Here is a 15,159-nt window from a genome sequence, read left to right on the forward strand (position 1 = left end):
GTTGAAAGGTGAGTGGAGCCAACTTTCTCCTGCGCCGCCACCAACCAAGGAAATTTCTGTGATGTAGTACGGGATGACGCAGGACCGTTCCTTCTCCTGACTCAGGGCATACCTTGCCACAGCAGCCCATTCATTGCCAGGGCAGACAATATTTATGAGTGGCACATAAGCGCTCCCCTAAGGTCTGCAGATTTGCACTGTTGCTGGTGTAGTCAGATGCTGCTGCAGAATGGACAGGTGCAGCTCAAATACGCCGTCAGAAATGGAGTTTCGAGAGAGCAGTCATGTGACTACGGAGGGCTTGCTCAAGGCATCTGAAAGCAGAGATGCTATGACATGAAGGGACATATGGAGACAGATCCATCCCTCACTGCCAAGTGGACGTTGTCATGGTGGAGTGACAACTCCTGACTGGCTTGTTACTGAGGCACAGCATTCTGATTGGCCTTTTAGGCACATCATTTTTAAATCTAGCCAGTCACAAAGCAGGAGCGGGCAAAATGATGTGCTGTTGTTTTTGTTTGATTGATTGTTTCCAAATCTCTAATTTGTATTGGTTCTCCACCACCACCAGAGGATGTCAGGTTTTGCTTCTGATGCTGTAATTTGCCTAGTCCCTTATGATTGGCTTAGAAGATTTAGCATCATAGCACGCCTCACCCAGTTGGAGTATTTAGACTGGGGGTGCATCTGCACCTGATTGGCTGGAATCTGTGACAATGAGTAATGGCCAGCGATGCAGTTGGCTGGCATGAATTCACTTGGGTGTAAGAGCTGGCATCTTATTTTATGAAAGGAACATGGACTGGCCAAACGGAGAGAGGATGTGTGAAGCAAAAAGAGCTGGAGAGAACAAAAAATATTAAAAAGCATCTTGGAAAAGAGCAGGAAGTGACCTATAGAAATAAATAAACTTGGGAAGTCAGGAAACCCAAGTTTGGTACCCAATGGGCAGTGGGGGTTGGTGGGTTGACATAGTGCTGCGTTTTGGAGCTTGGCAATTTTGCTTTGCTGCATGTCACAATTATATGTGACATTTCATCATATGTCCTAAGCTTCCGTTATCCTTCTGTTAAGCAGACATATTTTCCTCTCTATCCCAAAATGATCCGGGTAGGGTATATTGAAATCCCAATAACATGGTGAAACACCTTGACCAAGGACCTCAATTTCAGAAATGGAGCGAAGTCTGGAGAGTGGAGACAAAGCAGTGCTGCAGGAAGGTAGAACTCCTGCTTGGCTCTTGCAGCAATAGGGGGAGGCGGACCACTGGCTGGGAAAGTTGGGAGGAGGCTGAGTTCCTGCTTCTGCTAGTGCTATGAAAACTGCAGGAAATGGAAGTTTGCTCTTTCTGTCCTACACATTCTCATAAACGGAGCGAGGCCTCCTTTTCCAAGCGGTTTTAAGAACAGATGCATAAAGGTGAGCTTTGCCCAATGAAGTAGGCATGCTCCACAGTTCCAGAATAGGCAGGGAAAGCGTTTGGCAGTGGCCCAAGAGAGGCAGAGAGAAGCTGGGGGCTAGAAAAAGGGAGAACTCCCTGGGCTTCCCAATAGCGGTAGCAGAGCCCCTCCTGGTGGCCATTCGCAAAGCTTGCGTTTTCCTCCAGAGAATCCAGTTATTTGGAGCTGCCTTCCTTTCCTCCTCTCCCTTCCTCCACAGCGCTTTCAGTATTCTCTTGGTGCCGCAGATGGCAATTCTATCTACAGTGTGTCACCTTCCCCCACCCTACTTGGCACTGTCAGGGAGCAGATTGTGCCTTCATGCAGAGCTTGCATCTCTGCCCCTCACCTTTCAGCTTGGAGGGAACTGTGAACTTCCAGGCACTGATCAGTCTGTGGCAGATAGATCAGGAGCCAGGCATGGAGGTTCCACCCACTGCTAAACTACAAATAATAATAATAATAATAATAATAATAATAATAATAATAATAATATAGAACACGCATCAAATTCTTCTTTAGCAACCAGAAGAAGAAAGCATGTGTGGCTTTGGGATTTACAGGAGGGTGAAGTTGAAATAAGAACTTCCCACCTGAACCTCCTCACCTTCCCATCCATCGCAGAGGCTGTTGCTGTGGGCAGCAGTTATCAGCAGCAGGGAAACTGTGTCCCTTCAGGTGTAGCTGGACCACAGCTGCTATCATCCTTGACCATCAGTCACACTGGCTGGGGCTGATGGGAGCTGGAGTCCAACAACACATACCAAGGGCCACTACATTCCCTATCCTTGAGTAAGAGCAAAGGGCAGGGGCAGCATTTGTCAGGAGAAAGTTAGCAGGTGGGAGTAGGGTGCGTGAGGTTGGGTAAAGGACTGGAACTCACCTTCTCTCAAGGGAAGGTTCAAAACAGCGCTGTATAAAACGCTACAGCCAGAAAACGCTCTTAGTGCAGCACTTGGAAACATCCCATGGCATTGGTGGCCAATGCTAAGCTTTTTGTCTTTGCAAACAGCAGGAGTAGCAAAAGCTATTTCACTGAATTCTGGCTCACAATTTCTTGCTGATAAAGGAACAGCTTCAGGCAGGGCTGTGAAATTGCGTTGAGCTGCACGTTTTCCACGAAAGTAGGCAGCACCTTGGGAGTAGCAGCAAGAAAGGCAAGATAAACAGAAAGAGAGGGAGAAGTTACATCAGGTGTCATATTAGATACTAAAGAAAATAATCCTTGTCTGGTTTCAGCACAAATGCAAACAGTGGCAAGAAGCCCAAACCCTGTGTAGTCTAGCAGATATGCTGTCAGACATTGACCAGGGAGACCTGGGTTCAAATCCCCACTGAGCTCTGATGTCCTAGGCCAGTCGCACACTCCTTCAGCTTGACTTGCCTTGTAGGATTGTTGTGAAGATAACCTGGGAGGGGACAATCACATGTGCCACCCTGAGCTCCCTGGAGAAAGGAGTGTGTTCAAAAGTGTATACTGAGGGACAACGTTAGATGTTTTGGTGAACATAAAAAATGGTAGCCTGGTGTCGAGTTTGCCCCTTTCCCCTCTGGCACACAGAGTTAAGCTTGCCCCCCGAGCCTTCTTGACACCGACACTGTGTGCTTCCCCACCCATGTCATTAACATTGGTGATGTAGTACTGGGGCAAGGAAACACACTGCCGATAACAACCTTAGGATATGGGCAAGTTTTCCTAAACTGGATGGAAAGAGGAGGGAGGAAACTCGATGTGCGATCGCCATTTTTGGCAAGTGGCTTTGTTCCAAACCTAACACGTTTAAGCATATGCCAACAAATGCACAGTGCAATTGTGACAAAAGCCCGGAAATGCATGTGTCATCCATATAGTTACCTTCACCGGAGAGCCAATATTAGTCGCTTCTCCTTGTCAAATGTACACTTGTACACAAACGTAGCCATGAGTGGCCTTAGCAAGGGAGTCTTTCAGCAAAGGGGGATGAAGGGGCACCTGTATTTCAGAGCAATGTGAGGGGAAATCATGGGTTGGAACACTAGCGAGGAACAAGTCAGGAACAAAAAATGGGACTAGATGACTGGAGCTTGCCAGAAGAAAGCAAAGGCACCAAACTCAGTGACTGGGTTAGCACTGTGGGTTTCGTTTGATGGGTATCAATGTTAGCCTGCCAAACAAAGGAAAAAGAAAGTTTGCAACGCTCTGTTTTAATTCTCCCTTTTTGTGTTTTCTTCTGCTCCAGTCTTGGTTCCTCTGACGGGATCTTCAAGCGAAGAAAAATAATAATGATGATGGTGATGATGATGATGATGATAATAATAAGTTTTCGCTCACGTCCTGAGAATCAGAATCTTCAGTCCTTAACCCATATCTTCACTGAGCTGCTCCTCTTCAAGGAAAAGTAAGAGACGTTGGGTAACACTACAGATGAGAAGCTTAAAAGAATTACGTTGGACCTCCCCGATCCAAAGCAGATTTTTGCATTTGCGTAGAAGAGGCTTGTCTTCTGCAAGGAATCCCATCAACACCTACAGAAGTCACGTAATCCTGTTTCAATGATATGATAGTTCTGGACAGGCTATTCAAGCAATGGTTAAAAAAAGAAAGGGGTTTCTCTTATTCATCATGGGGAAGGAATAGCATTCACATTAACCAGCCTCAAACCCCCAAAATTTGCACCAAGTTTTGCTAGGGGTTATGTTTGTTGCAAAATGAAAGAGGAGGCACTTTCTTAATGTCTCAACTGCCTACCAGCCTAATTCCTATGAGCCCATTTGCGACTTGAGGAGAGTTGTGTTTCTAGGTCACTCAATTTGCTTTTTGAAACTTCGCAAGGTGGTACAGGGGCTGCAGGAAAATGAAGTTTGTCCTAAATTCGAATATCCTCCTAAATATGTTTTTAAAAGCGTGTCCAGTGTGGTGCACTGGTTCACAATTGGAACTGGCTATGATTAGAGCAGTACTAGGGTCATAATGCTTGGTTGGCATTCACAGCACAAACATCTCCTACCAAACATAAATTCCCCCTTGCAGTAAATTCCCTTGTTAATGAAATTTAACATAGCATCCTCATTACTTAAAAAAGCAAAAACAGAAACGCTCCTGACTGCCAGATGCCGAGACAATATTCCATTCCTGAGCAAGAGGGGAGGCTCTCCCTAGTGCCCTCTCCCTGTCTCTCTGAGACAAAACCACACACACCTGAAACATCCTGGTGTCTGGTGACTCCTGGTGTCCTTTGCCATTGATGAACCTTTCCTGCATCTCAGATATATGTATATATAATAACACGTTAGGGCTTATGTAGAAGGCGCTCCCAGTCATATTCTCCATGAACTGGGATCCCTTCACATACAAGAAAGGCAGGCACTCTTGGGTTCACCAGTCCAAGACGGATTGGGCTGGAAAGTGTTTCTAAGTATTTCTCTTAGCAAAGAGAGCATCTGCTACCACTGCCATAGGGCAAATGACACTTGGAGACCCATTGGATGCTTACTAAAAACATTGTAAAAAGAATCCATTGACAAGAGAGCAAAGAGGCCACATTCAAGTTGTACCCCAGACAAATCCCTGGAGCAAAGGCAGCTGGCTCAGTCAGGCACGTTTCTGCAGAGCTTGTAGCCTGTTCTGGACAGGTTGGGCTGTGTCCCTTTCCTCTGAGTTCCAGTATTTTCCTTTTGAGGTTTTGGGTGTCTGTTGTTACTATGGTTTGATGCTCTTCCTGATCCCTTTTCTCCACTTTGTTCTTTTCCTCCTTTAGTTGTAGCATTTCCTTTGGCTTCCTCTACATACAGGTGACAACAGCAAAGAAATTAAATGCTAGGGTTTTGTGGTCGTCGTTGAGACAAACAAAAAGACAAACCCTTTGAGCTTAGAACATATGAACACTCTCAGAAAAACTTCAGCGCAACAAAATTAATTGTATAGAGTTAGAGGTAGTGGAAGCTGCCTGACTGGTAGATGTGAAGGTTTGACATTGCCGGCTGTACACTACGCATGCACACATACGCACCAGAATCGACCACACAGCTCCGCACACTTTCCTCTTCCCTTTCTCAGACTACAAAAGAATAATAATAATTAATAATAATAAGTGAGGAGAGCAAGCGCCCCCCTCTGTTTTGCACCAATGAGATCTTCATTATTTATTTTCCAAAGGTCTGTGGAAGAGGCCCCTCTCTTTCTCCTTATTTACCCCCATGCTAAGCTTTGGGGGCAGGAGCTTTGCCAAATTCTTTGGGGTTCACCCCCTCCCCATCCCATCTTCCCTGTTAAATGTGTCCATCTCTGCATGAGGGGTCACTGGTTGTTACAGGGCAACTCCACATGGTATACTTAGGATAGGCAAGGGCGTCGGGTAAGGGTTAGGGATTGTCTGATTTGGAGTGGATCTGGAGAGTGCTGCAGGGAATGGGCTCCCATGCCATCTGCCCAGGGCAATTGCGTTTGGGTTTCTGGCTTGCAGTGCCTGGAGTTGCCCCCAAATGACCGTGCAAGAAAACAAGTTGATCTGGAGAACCTCCTGAAGCCCCTCTCCTCTCTGCCACAGTGATCCCCAGCTGACGCATCAGCAAGTTCTGGAGCAGACATAGTCAGGAGCTGCTGGCGGGACCAGGTATCTGCATCCCTGTCTAAGTGCAATGATTTTCCAGTTCCAAATGGAGAAACAGGGTCAAGGAAGGGAATTTTGAGGGCTGCAGATCTGCCCCTCCCCTCCACCAGCAGTTGGCTTCCCTGCTTATCCCCATTCACACCCACCGGTTCCCAGATGTCAGAGGAACACACACACACACACACACACACACACACACACACACACACCTTTAACAGTGGCCACCCTTATCAGAGGCCTGCTTTCATGGAGGAGTCATGAAGCCTGACCCTGCACAGCTGCAGGACAGCTGCCGCATGAAGGCAGGGAGTTCTTCTCCATGAGGAATGTGGTGAGGGAGCAAGTAGCCTGCCGAAAATACATGTACACGTTTCAGTTGGCTGACATAATTGGCTGCTGCATGTGGAGCCGCCTGCCTGAGGCTTCCATCTTTGGCACGAGTCAGGTCTGCTCTTGCCCAGTCAGACTGCAGACCTGGATTGCATGGAGTCTAGGAGTGGCGCTTTGCTGCTTCCCCCATACCAGGGCCCTCACCCAATACCTTCAGTAAAATGCAACTCAGAGGTGAAATACAACCTTTCAGAGACTAAGCAGCTGGGGATGTAGAAAGACAATGATCTTGAAGAGACTGTGTTGAAAGAGGGGTCACTTTGCATGTTGTACACACATGCATTTCGCGTCGCCTCTCAGGAAGTAGATATTTCAGGGTTTTGAAACAATCCGAAAAGCTGTTTACCAGAGGCAACATTGGGATAAGTGTATACAACACAAATAGGTTATTCCTCTTTCAGACTGCTCTCAGATCTATGAGAACAAATGACCAGTAGTCTCTAGCCAAATATCCATAAAGTAATTTAGGCAAGCACTGAGGGTTGAGCTTACATCTGTGACGTGGGCAGAAGCAGTAACTGGAATTGGGACGCAGCCTCGTTCTTCGTGGTGAGGTTGGAAGGCTCCCGGGTTTTAAGCCCAAGGTCCGTGTCTGTGTCCTTAAGAGCACAAAGCCATGGAGAAGTTCTGCAAATGTCAGAATGGAAACCATTCCCACCTTGGTGGTCTTAAGAAAACAGACATCTCCCCTCCTCAGCATCCTTTCTCCTGCAAAGTACCAATCGCCCTTCTTCCCCCTGGTTGCATGGGACATGGTCCCATTGTGATCTAAATCATGAGACTTTGAAGTGAGATGAAGTTGAAGATAACTCAAGCATTGCAGTCCAGGGCAAAAAGGCACCTACTACAGCATCTGGAGTGCTGTGCATATTTCATTTTATTTTGACATAAGAATCATTTGGAGCATTTCCCCAATTGAGAAAGACAGTGCCCCTCCCCAATTCTTAAAAAGTGCATCCAAGCTCCTAGTGACCATTTCTGAATGCAGAGCAGTGCGCAAAAAGGGGGTGGGGGTGGCCCAAACCAGGAAATAAATACCAACGGCCACCATAGTTGGTGCTGCTACAGCATCTTTTCAGTTGCTGAATTCATTCAGTCAATGTATTCAGTTATTTAAAAGAAAACCATTCAATCAAGTAATTCAGATCTGATTTCGGCAAGCTTCTAAATATAATGCCCAGGATTGCTAGGAATAGGTTCCTTACTTGAGAAACCATGGGGAGGGGGGCTATCTGTTTGGATGGTCTAAAGAAGTGGCAGGGCCAGAGATTTGCAGGAGTCCAAAGGCAAGCGACCACAAATAATCAGCACTTAAAAACTGGAGGTGGGAACAAGTAGAGGTTTACTGTATCTCATTCTGAAAAGGAGGCTCTGAGTCCTCGCAGTGCTTCACTCTTGGCATCTCCTAGAGTGCGACCGTTGGGTGACAGCAGCATGTGGGTGGACAGAGTGACAATGTCATCCGCTTACATGTTAAACTCTACCTGGTTTGGGTCCTTTAAAAGGGCGAATGTAAACACTGAGGAGGAAGCTGGAAGGGGTGGCACACAGGACTTTAAATTATGGTGGCTGGAAGGTATGGGCAGGAGAAAGAAAGATACACAGGAATGTGTGTTTAAAAATGGGGAGGGGATTTTTAAAAAAGCAAAATATATATTAGGGGTTTTAAAAGAACCAGTTTTGTTTGCATTGAGCCAAGTGCAATGGAGTGCATAGTTTTAATATCTTTGTATGTTAAAGATTGTTAAGAAGAAGAGAAAAAATCTATTTTTGTTGCAAAGTCCTCTGTTCCCAGGGACTCTAAATAAATAGGGACAAAAGAAAAACCCAACCTTTGTAAGTATGGGGAAAAAACTTTTTCTGTTTATTTTTTCATTTGTTTACTTTTCCTTTTTCTTGTTTGTTTTTTAAATCCTTTTTTTAAAAAAAATTGATAATGATCGGGGTTTGGTTTTGTTTTTTCCTTTTCCTCATTAGTTTTGTCGTTTTATGGGAGGGCTGAAGGCAAAAGTTTTTCACACGCAAAAATAAAATTGTAAACAAAACAGAACACTGTATCAGGTTAAAAACATAGAAGAAAACTGCAAAATTAAAATTAAAGAAAAGGACAACAAAAAACCCTAAAAATCATAAAAGAAGAAAAAAGATTAAAAATACAAAACCTGGTGCTTCTTACAATATAAAATACATTAAAATCTCTATTATACATAGTTTATGAACCAATTAATTGTTATCATAAAGCACATTTTAGGAAACATGCATTATCCCTTCTTTATGTTTAGCTGAAAGGGGCAGCGGGCCTTGCAGTCAAACGCACCAGCAAGTCTCTGGCAGCTTCTCATGGATCTTCCCAGGTTGCCGAGTGAGATGGGTGATGGTGAGATTGCCACGGCAAAGGTTCCTGCACAGGCCGTGGTTCTCTGCCTCCTTTCACCCCTTTCTCCCCTCTCCCCCTCGCATCACTTGCCACTGCACCCCCTTCTATTTTGGTTCTCCTGGCTTGTTTCTCTCTAACCCCCACATAGAGCTAAGCAAAACCAATTGACTTTGGGAATGCCTTTGCTTTCTTCTCCCCTAGTGAGCCAAATCTGCAGCGTGCGCTCTCCTCCCCTCTCCCTCTCTCATCTTTCAGGGGCTCCTCTTTGGGAAGAGGAGCCGCCTTGTGATCTCACCAGCATCCCGTCCATTGAACTCCTTCCATCCTCCCCCAAGTTGCTTCTTTTCAGCCCTCGCTTGCCCTCTTTCTCACAGCCTCCCCACCGTGGTTCCTCTCAGCTCCCTCCCTTCCCTTGCTGGCTCTCGGGGCAGTGGGTGGGGCAGGGGGCAAAGCAGCAGTGCATACCCCCCCAACCCCAACCCCCTTGCCCCACAGCCTCTCAAAGCATGGAAGGTTGACTTGGAGAAACGTCTCGCTTCAGGGAAGGACCAAGATGGATGGTATTGCCTTACTCCCACCCCGCTTAACTGGCCAGCTGACATAGTGCCTTTTGTAAACCCATCTTCCGCTGGAACAGATGGACCGCATGCTCTGCTGGGGTGGGTGGGTGGGTTACTGGAAATCCCGCCCCTTCCCCCCTTTGACCCATGTGCTCAATACAGGGGAAAGCAATAAACAGCCAAGCCTCGACCAGCAAGAGGGAATTGTGGCCATGGCTAAACGCAGTGGTGCCTCGTTCTCTTTGGCCGGCTTCTGCTGCCCCATGCATAAGAGAGGGCCAGCACCACCCAGGAGAGAGGGAAGGATGCGTGTTACCCAAGCAGCAGCGCTGAAGGCTGCGTGGATTTCTCTCGGCAGCCTTTCTGCGCAGGGGGCCCTCTCTGCCATCTTGCATGGGGCCCTCAGCCCCTCTCGGTGATGCTTAGTCGGGGCCCTTGATGCTCCCAGCGGCTGCTGGTGGCTCCTTTGGGAGCCCTGAGGGGTGTTAGGTTCACAAATCCCAAGATGATTTCAGTTTGGACTGGACTGCCCTACCAGGGCTTCGTCCGACAAACCTACTGAGACCCTCCTTGCCCTCCCTTGGGCACCTTATCTGAGGTGGGAGGGGGAGGGAGGGTGTCCCTTGGCTTGAACTTAACCCACGTGGCCAAGAACAGTCAACCTGTGCTCCGAAAAGGATCCTCAGGCCCTCACTTTATTCGGATCTCTCACCTTCTGTCTCTCGCTTTAGGAATAACCGTGGAGCGTTCCTGTCCTTCCTGGCCAGATCCCTTCCGCAGCCCCCCTTTCTCTCCCTTTTTTGCTGACCCCCCACCTTCCGCATGCAACCCCCTCCCCACCCACCGCGAACCCCCAAACCCACTTCTCTCGCTCGGCAGTAAAACCTTGAGATCCATGAAACTGCAGCTTCCCTGACTGCAACCCACCCCTGCCCCTTTGAACAAGTTTCTTCCTTGGTTAAGAAACGCAGTATATATATGAGTACAGTACAGTATATATATAGTACTAATGGAATTTGGTGTGCTTTTTCTCCTCATCCGCCCCCCCATCCCCGACCGTACCCCCTTGCCTCCCCTGCGCCTCCCCTATGCCCCCTTCGTGTCTTTGAGTCTGTTCTTCCGAACCCCCTCCTTCCCTCCCACCCACCCCCCGCACTTGAAAATAAAAGGTAGTTCTTCGTCTGTTTTTGTTCTTTCTGAAGTTTCTTCCGTGTCTAGCAGAATGCAGGTAGCCATATGTTATAACTGTCAATATTGCTTCACGACAAAAAAAAGAAAAGAAAAAAAAAAGAAAAAATCCAAACTGTTTTATCATTTTTGCCTGAGCTTTCTTCGGCTTTCTCCATTGGAATGGCTTATTGTGTTATGTGAATTTAAAAAAAAAGAGGGGAAAAAAGAAAAAAAAATTCAAAATATGTTTAAAAAAGAGGAAAAAAACTACATATACTTCAAAAAAGAAAAAAAAATCATTGGCTTCCCTCTTTCCTTGTCCCACCAATTCCTTCCTCAGAGCAGAGATGGGAAGCCCAGTGGAGGGGAGTGCCGAGGGCTCCACGACGATGTGTGTCTGTCTGTGTTGGTGGGTGGTTTTTTTCGGGGGTGGGGGGGGGTCTGTGTCCCTTCTTTCCCCATTCCCATTCCTTTCTGGAGGAGCTGCTCAGAAACATCAAGAATAGACCCATTCCCTCCATACACCCGCCCGCCCGCCCGCCATCCCTTTGGTCAAATTGTAAAGTGCCTAATTAAGAGGTCATTTTTTCAGCGGCAAAGACAATACTTCAGTTCCTCCTCACGTATCCTTTAGGATTGGGCATCTCGGAGTGATGCCTCCTGGCACGACACCTGCTGACATGTGGAGGGAGGGCAGCTGCTGTGGATCCGGCAGCTGGAGGCAGCACCGCTCACCTCCCACAACCCTTCCCCTCCCCAAAGCACTTCTCTCCCCTCCGGGCTCCCTTGTAGCTGGAGAGGGAGAAACGCTTGTGGGCGCAGGCAGGAGAGGAAGGCAAGCCATGGGGGGAAGGGGGCTCAGAACCCCTTTTGCTCTGAAACTCCCTTTATCGGGGCAGACCCACATGGAAAAGATGGCTCCGCTGCGGTCAATTCTAGTTAGGCCCAGAGCTTCACAGCCCGGGGTCAGCTTTTGACTTGGGAGTCCAGCCCTGAAGTCATGAGGTCCAGAGGTCCAGTTCTCAGAAGCGGCTCAGCCCCCTGTTGGGTTTCCACAGGCCCACAGCTTTTCCACAGCATCTTCCTAGGCTGAGCTAACATGGTGGTCGTCTGTCGAAAGACACTGGTGGTTTCACGGGTCACTCCAGCCAGGGCCATCTTAAGCATATCCGGCGCCGTGGTGCAAAGCCCCCTGTTTCCCAGAGTTTTTTAGGGAGGACGGGGCTGGAGGAGGCAGGCAGCGGCTGGAGGACGGAGAAGAAGCAGAGACTGGATGCAGCGCCTCTCGGCTCAGCTGGACGCTTCGTGCTGCGGTGGCCACAGCAGACGGAGGCTCCGGGTGCGGCACAGCATGGCAGAGGCAGGCGAGGGCAGCAAGCTGATGCCAGGAGGCGCTTTGTCCAGTTTCTGCCTCTTTCCTGGCGCCCTCCAGAGCTTGGCGCCCTGTGCCACTAGCCTCTATGGGTAAGACGCCCTTGACTCCAGCTTCACTCCAGCTTTGCTGATAAAAGGTTGGGAGTGACCCAGTGAGAAAGCCAAAGGGGAGCCAGCATATGTTTGCATAGGACAAGGGAGAGGCCCGAATGGTTGCAGAAACAAAAACCAGCTCCCGTTTCCTGGGTGCTCTTGATGAAGCGCAGCCAACCGATGGAGATGCTTCTTCCCCATCGCCATGGGGAGTGCTTAGTAACGTCTTCCATTACTGTTGCTTCCTTGTGCAGAGGCAGATCTTCCCCAACGACTCCATTCCGCAGCCTCCAGCCTTGAATCCTTTCGTGGGACATACCTTGGCACCCAGGAGCTGTTTTCGGGAAGAACTCTTCCCCCTGCCACCCACTGAGGCACCCTCCATTTGGGCCGAGACCCCCTGTAGATGTTAGGACAGTACCTGCCCATTCCAATTCAGGGAGAGCAAGGCTCTCTTTTTTTTTGGCGATTGTGAGGTTTTTGCCAGAGGGGTGCCAGTCTCAGGTGTGCCACCTGCAGTCTTACCCAGCTCAGGCCCCAAAGGTGTGTGCCCGTTTCCACCGATGCCAGCCTGATGCTCCAGAGCAGCCGTCTCCCAGCTCCATCCCCCACCCTTTCAGCGCCCTCCCGCTCCTTTACGAAGCTGTTCATTGCTACTGGTTTGGTTTTTGAAAACAAAAAGAACTCATAACCCTGCAGCCGAATTAAGGGAAGTGCCTTAAACTGATGCCTTTGCTGCCACCAGCGAACAAACCGAGACAGGAAGAGAAGTCGATCAAACTTTTATGCATCCAGCTTCAGAAATGTGAACAAAAAGATGTTTACAGAGATTGCAATCAAACCGCCTCCAGGTGGGGCTCATGGGAGCCCCTCCCACCATTGCTTATCATCCCCACCTGCTTTCTCCACTCTCCCCCCTCCCCGCCTGCACTTTTCACACACAGGAGGGAAGCTGAGGCCTACAAAATGGCTCCCTCTGCTAAACCAGCCTTCATTTCATGTAGCTCGACCCTCATCCTTGCCCCCAAAGAAGGGAACCAGCTGCTGCGATGTGGTGGGCCAGCTTCTCCAGCCCCTTCCCCTGTCCCAGTCAGCCCTCGGCACTTCCCCTCCCTCCCCAAGTGCCACTCTCCGAGCGGGGTGTAATACGCATGTGTTAATTACAAATTTTTTCCATAATAAAAGTTTATAGATGCAGCACCTTCTTTAACTGATTGAATTAAAGAATGTTATTGACTGTAATTGTCTCTCTTTGGCTTCCTTGATGGATGAATGGCCACGGAGCCCTAATACTCCCCGGAATGTATTTGTTGCATGAGTTTGGGGCTGCAGGGGCGACTGATCGGAGGCCCCAACACACCACACAGACATGTTCACAGGGAGATGGTACAGTCATACCTCGCGTTGTGTTAGGTTCATGTTGCGTCTTTTCAGCTTGCAAACCTTCCGGGTTTCACCGTGTGCGCAGAAGCGTTCTGAGCACTTAGTGCAGGTGCAGAAGCGTTCTTCGTGCTTGCGCAGAAGTGCTCTATTGCTCTCCGCGTTTGCGCAGAAGCGCCGCTTTAGTTGCGGACTTTTCGGGGTGCAAATGGCACCCTGGAACGGATCGTGTCCACAACTAGAGGTACCACTGTAGTTGTCTTCTACTGAGGCTCAACTCAGCAACTCTGACCAGCTCCATTAACTTCAGGAAGTACATGTGCAAGGTATGCTCATCCCTAAAGTGATGGAGTGTGAGAGCTGCTGGTGGGTGTTGATGTCTGATAAAGCACCAGGTCTTCCCAAAACACAGCAAGCACTGCTAGCAAACCAACACTCCCCTGGCTCCATCATGCATGCAACAGCTCTTCAGATATTTCAAGATGGCTATCATATCACCTCTTGGTCTTCTCTTCTCCAGGCTAAGCATACCTGGACAATGTTGATAAGGATGCTTTGCCCACACATGCCAAATAAAGAAATAAACAGAGCTCATGAACTTGTGAAGGAAAAGTGTAAAGTACCATTCATAGCTAAAAGAAGTTGTTCATACCGCAGAAAACATAGTTCCTGCACCAGGGCTGTCGTAGCTTCCTGGTAATGAACTAATAAATTCTGAAGTCAACAGGTGAAGTCACACAGACCCTAACCCTATTTCACAGGGTTGTGATGTGGGCAGAATGGGTGAGGCCAACGCATGGGCTGTCTTGGGTTCCTTGGCAGGATATAAATGTAGCAAATAGAGCACTGGTGGGTTAAATGGATTAAGTTGCATGTTTGAAAAATTCAGCTTAAAATGGATTTCGCCCATTAGCTTGATGCAGGAGGACTGGCGGTAAAATCAGCCGGTCTCATTGCACAGGACTTGCTCCTTGTTTCATCCTAAGCTTTATAAAAATGTTTCTGAAGAAGGCTAGTAAAAACACTGTTTTTTTGCTTTTGCTTTTTAACCATTTCTACTTCACTGCTCGCTGGTTGTGGAAGAGTCTTCAACAGGGCTGGCCCACCCATGAAGCAAGGTGAGGCAACCGCCTCGGGTGGCAGGATCCACAGGGGCAGCAGATCTGGCCTCCAAGGAACACATTACCCACCGCTACCACCGTTGCTGCAGTGGCAGGCTGCTAGGAGGCTGGACCTTCCTTCTCGGCAGCCTCTTCCCAGTGCTGCCTCTACAGCAGTCCCTCAGTGAATAGGAGGTGCAGCTAATCTCCCACCACTGGGGAGGAAATGGCGGGAGCTGCCCTCTGGGCTCTGCGCCCGCCTGGTGTGATTCAGAGCAGGCTCCTTCCCCCTCCACACAACAGCCATTGATTCCCACTTCAGCCGCCAGGTGAGGTTGATTTTGTTCCCAGTGTAGATCTTTATTCCCTGCTTGTTCCCGATGATGATCTTCCCTGGTGTGTGTTTGTGCCATTTTGTGGATCACCGCAGGCGCCAAAATGTCTTGGGCAGGTCTTGGTCTTCAACATCTGTTAAAAACTAGTACACACACACATAGGGAAGCTGTGTCCAGGCACAATCTCAGAACGGGTCTTTCAGATCCAATTTTTCTCCGTGTGTGTGATTGGCACATGAGGCTCTGCACATCTGTTTTTTCACTCACAATATTAATGGTGTTTCTGCTGTTTGCTGTCCACACCACTGGGCAGAGCTTGGCAGGAAATACCCAGGGTATACGGTTTGTT

The 15,159-nt window shown here is 48.5% G+C and overlaps 1 protein-coding gene and 1 long non-coding RNA gene across 9 annotated transcripts in view; one reads left to right on the plus strand and one right to left on the minus strand.

The window, feature by feature from the left end:
• The window catches only part of NFIX (nuclear factor I X), a 252,987-nt gene extending 239,750 nt beyond the window's left edge, over positions 1-13,237 (plus strand). For all 7 annotated transcript variants that reach the window (XM_081176619.1, XM_081176621.1, XM_081176618.1 and 4 more), the window contains one exon: positions 3,662-13,237. In XM_081176619.1, coding sequence (XP_081032745.1) covers positions 3,662-3,676 — 15 coding nt within the window. In that variant the 3' untranslated portion in view covers positions 3,677-13,237. The remainder of the gene's footprint in view (positions 1-3,661) is intronic.
• Positions 6,204-15,159, minus strand: part of LOC308577059 — a 79,687-nt gene continuing 70,731 nt past the window's right edge. For both annotated transcript variants that reach the window (XR_014003398.1, XR_014003399.1), the window contains exon 2: positions 6,204-6,240. This is a non-coding gene — a long non-coding RNA (uncharacterized lncRNA). The remainder of the gene's footprint in view (positions 6,241-15,159) is intronic.

This window comes from Podarcis bocagei (genome assembly GCF_964188305.1).
Source record: "Podarcis bocagei genome assembly, chromosome: 17".
Taxonomy (NCBI): Eukaryota; Metazoa; Chordata; class Lepidosauria; order Squamata; family Lacertidae; genus Podarcis; species Podarcis bocagei.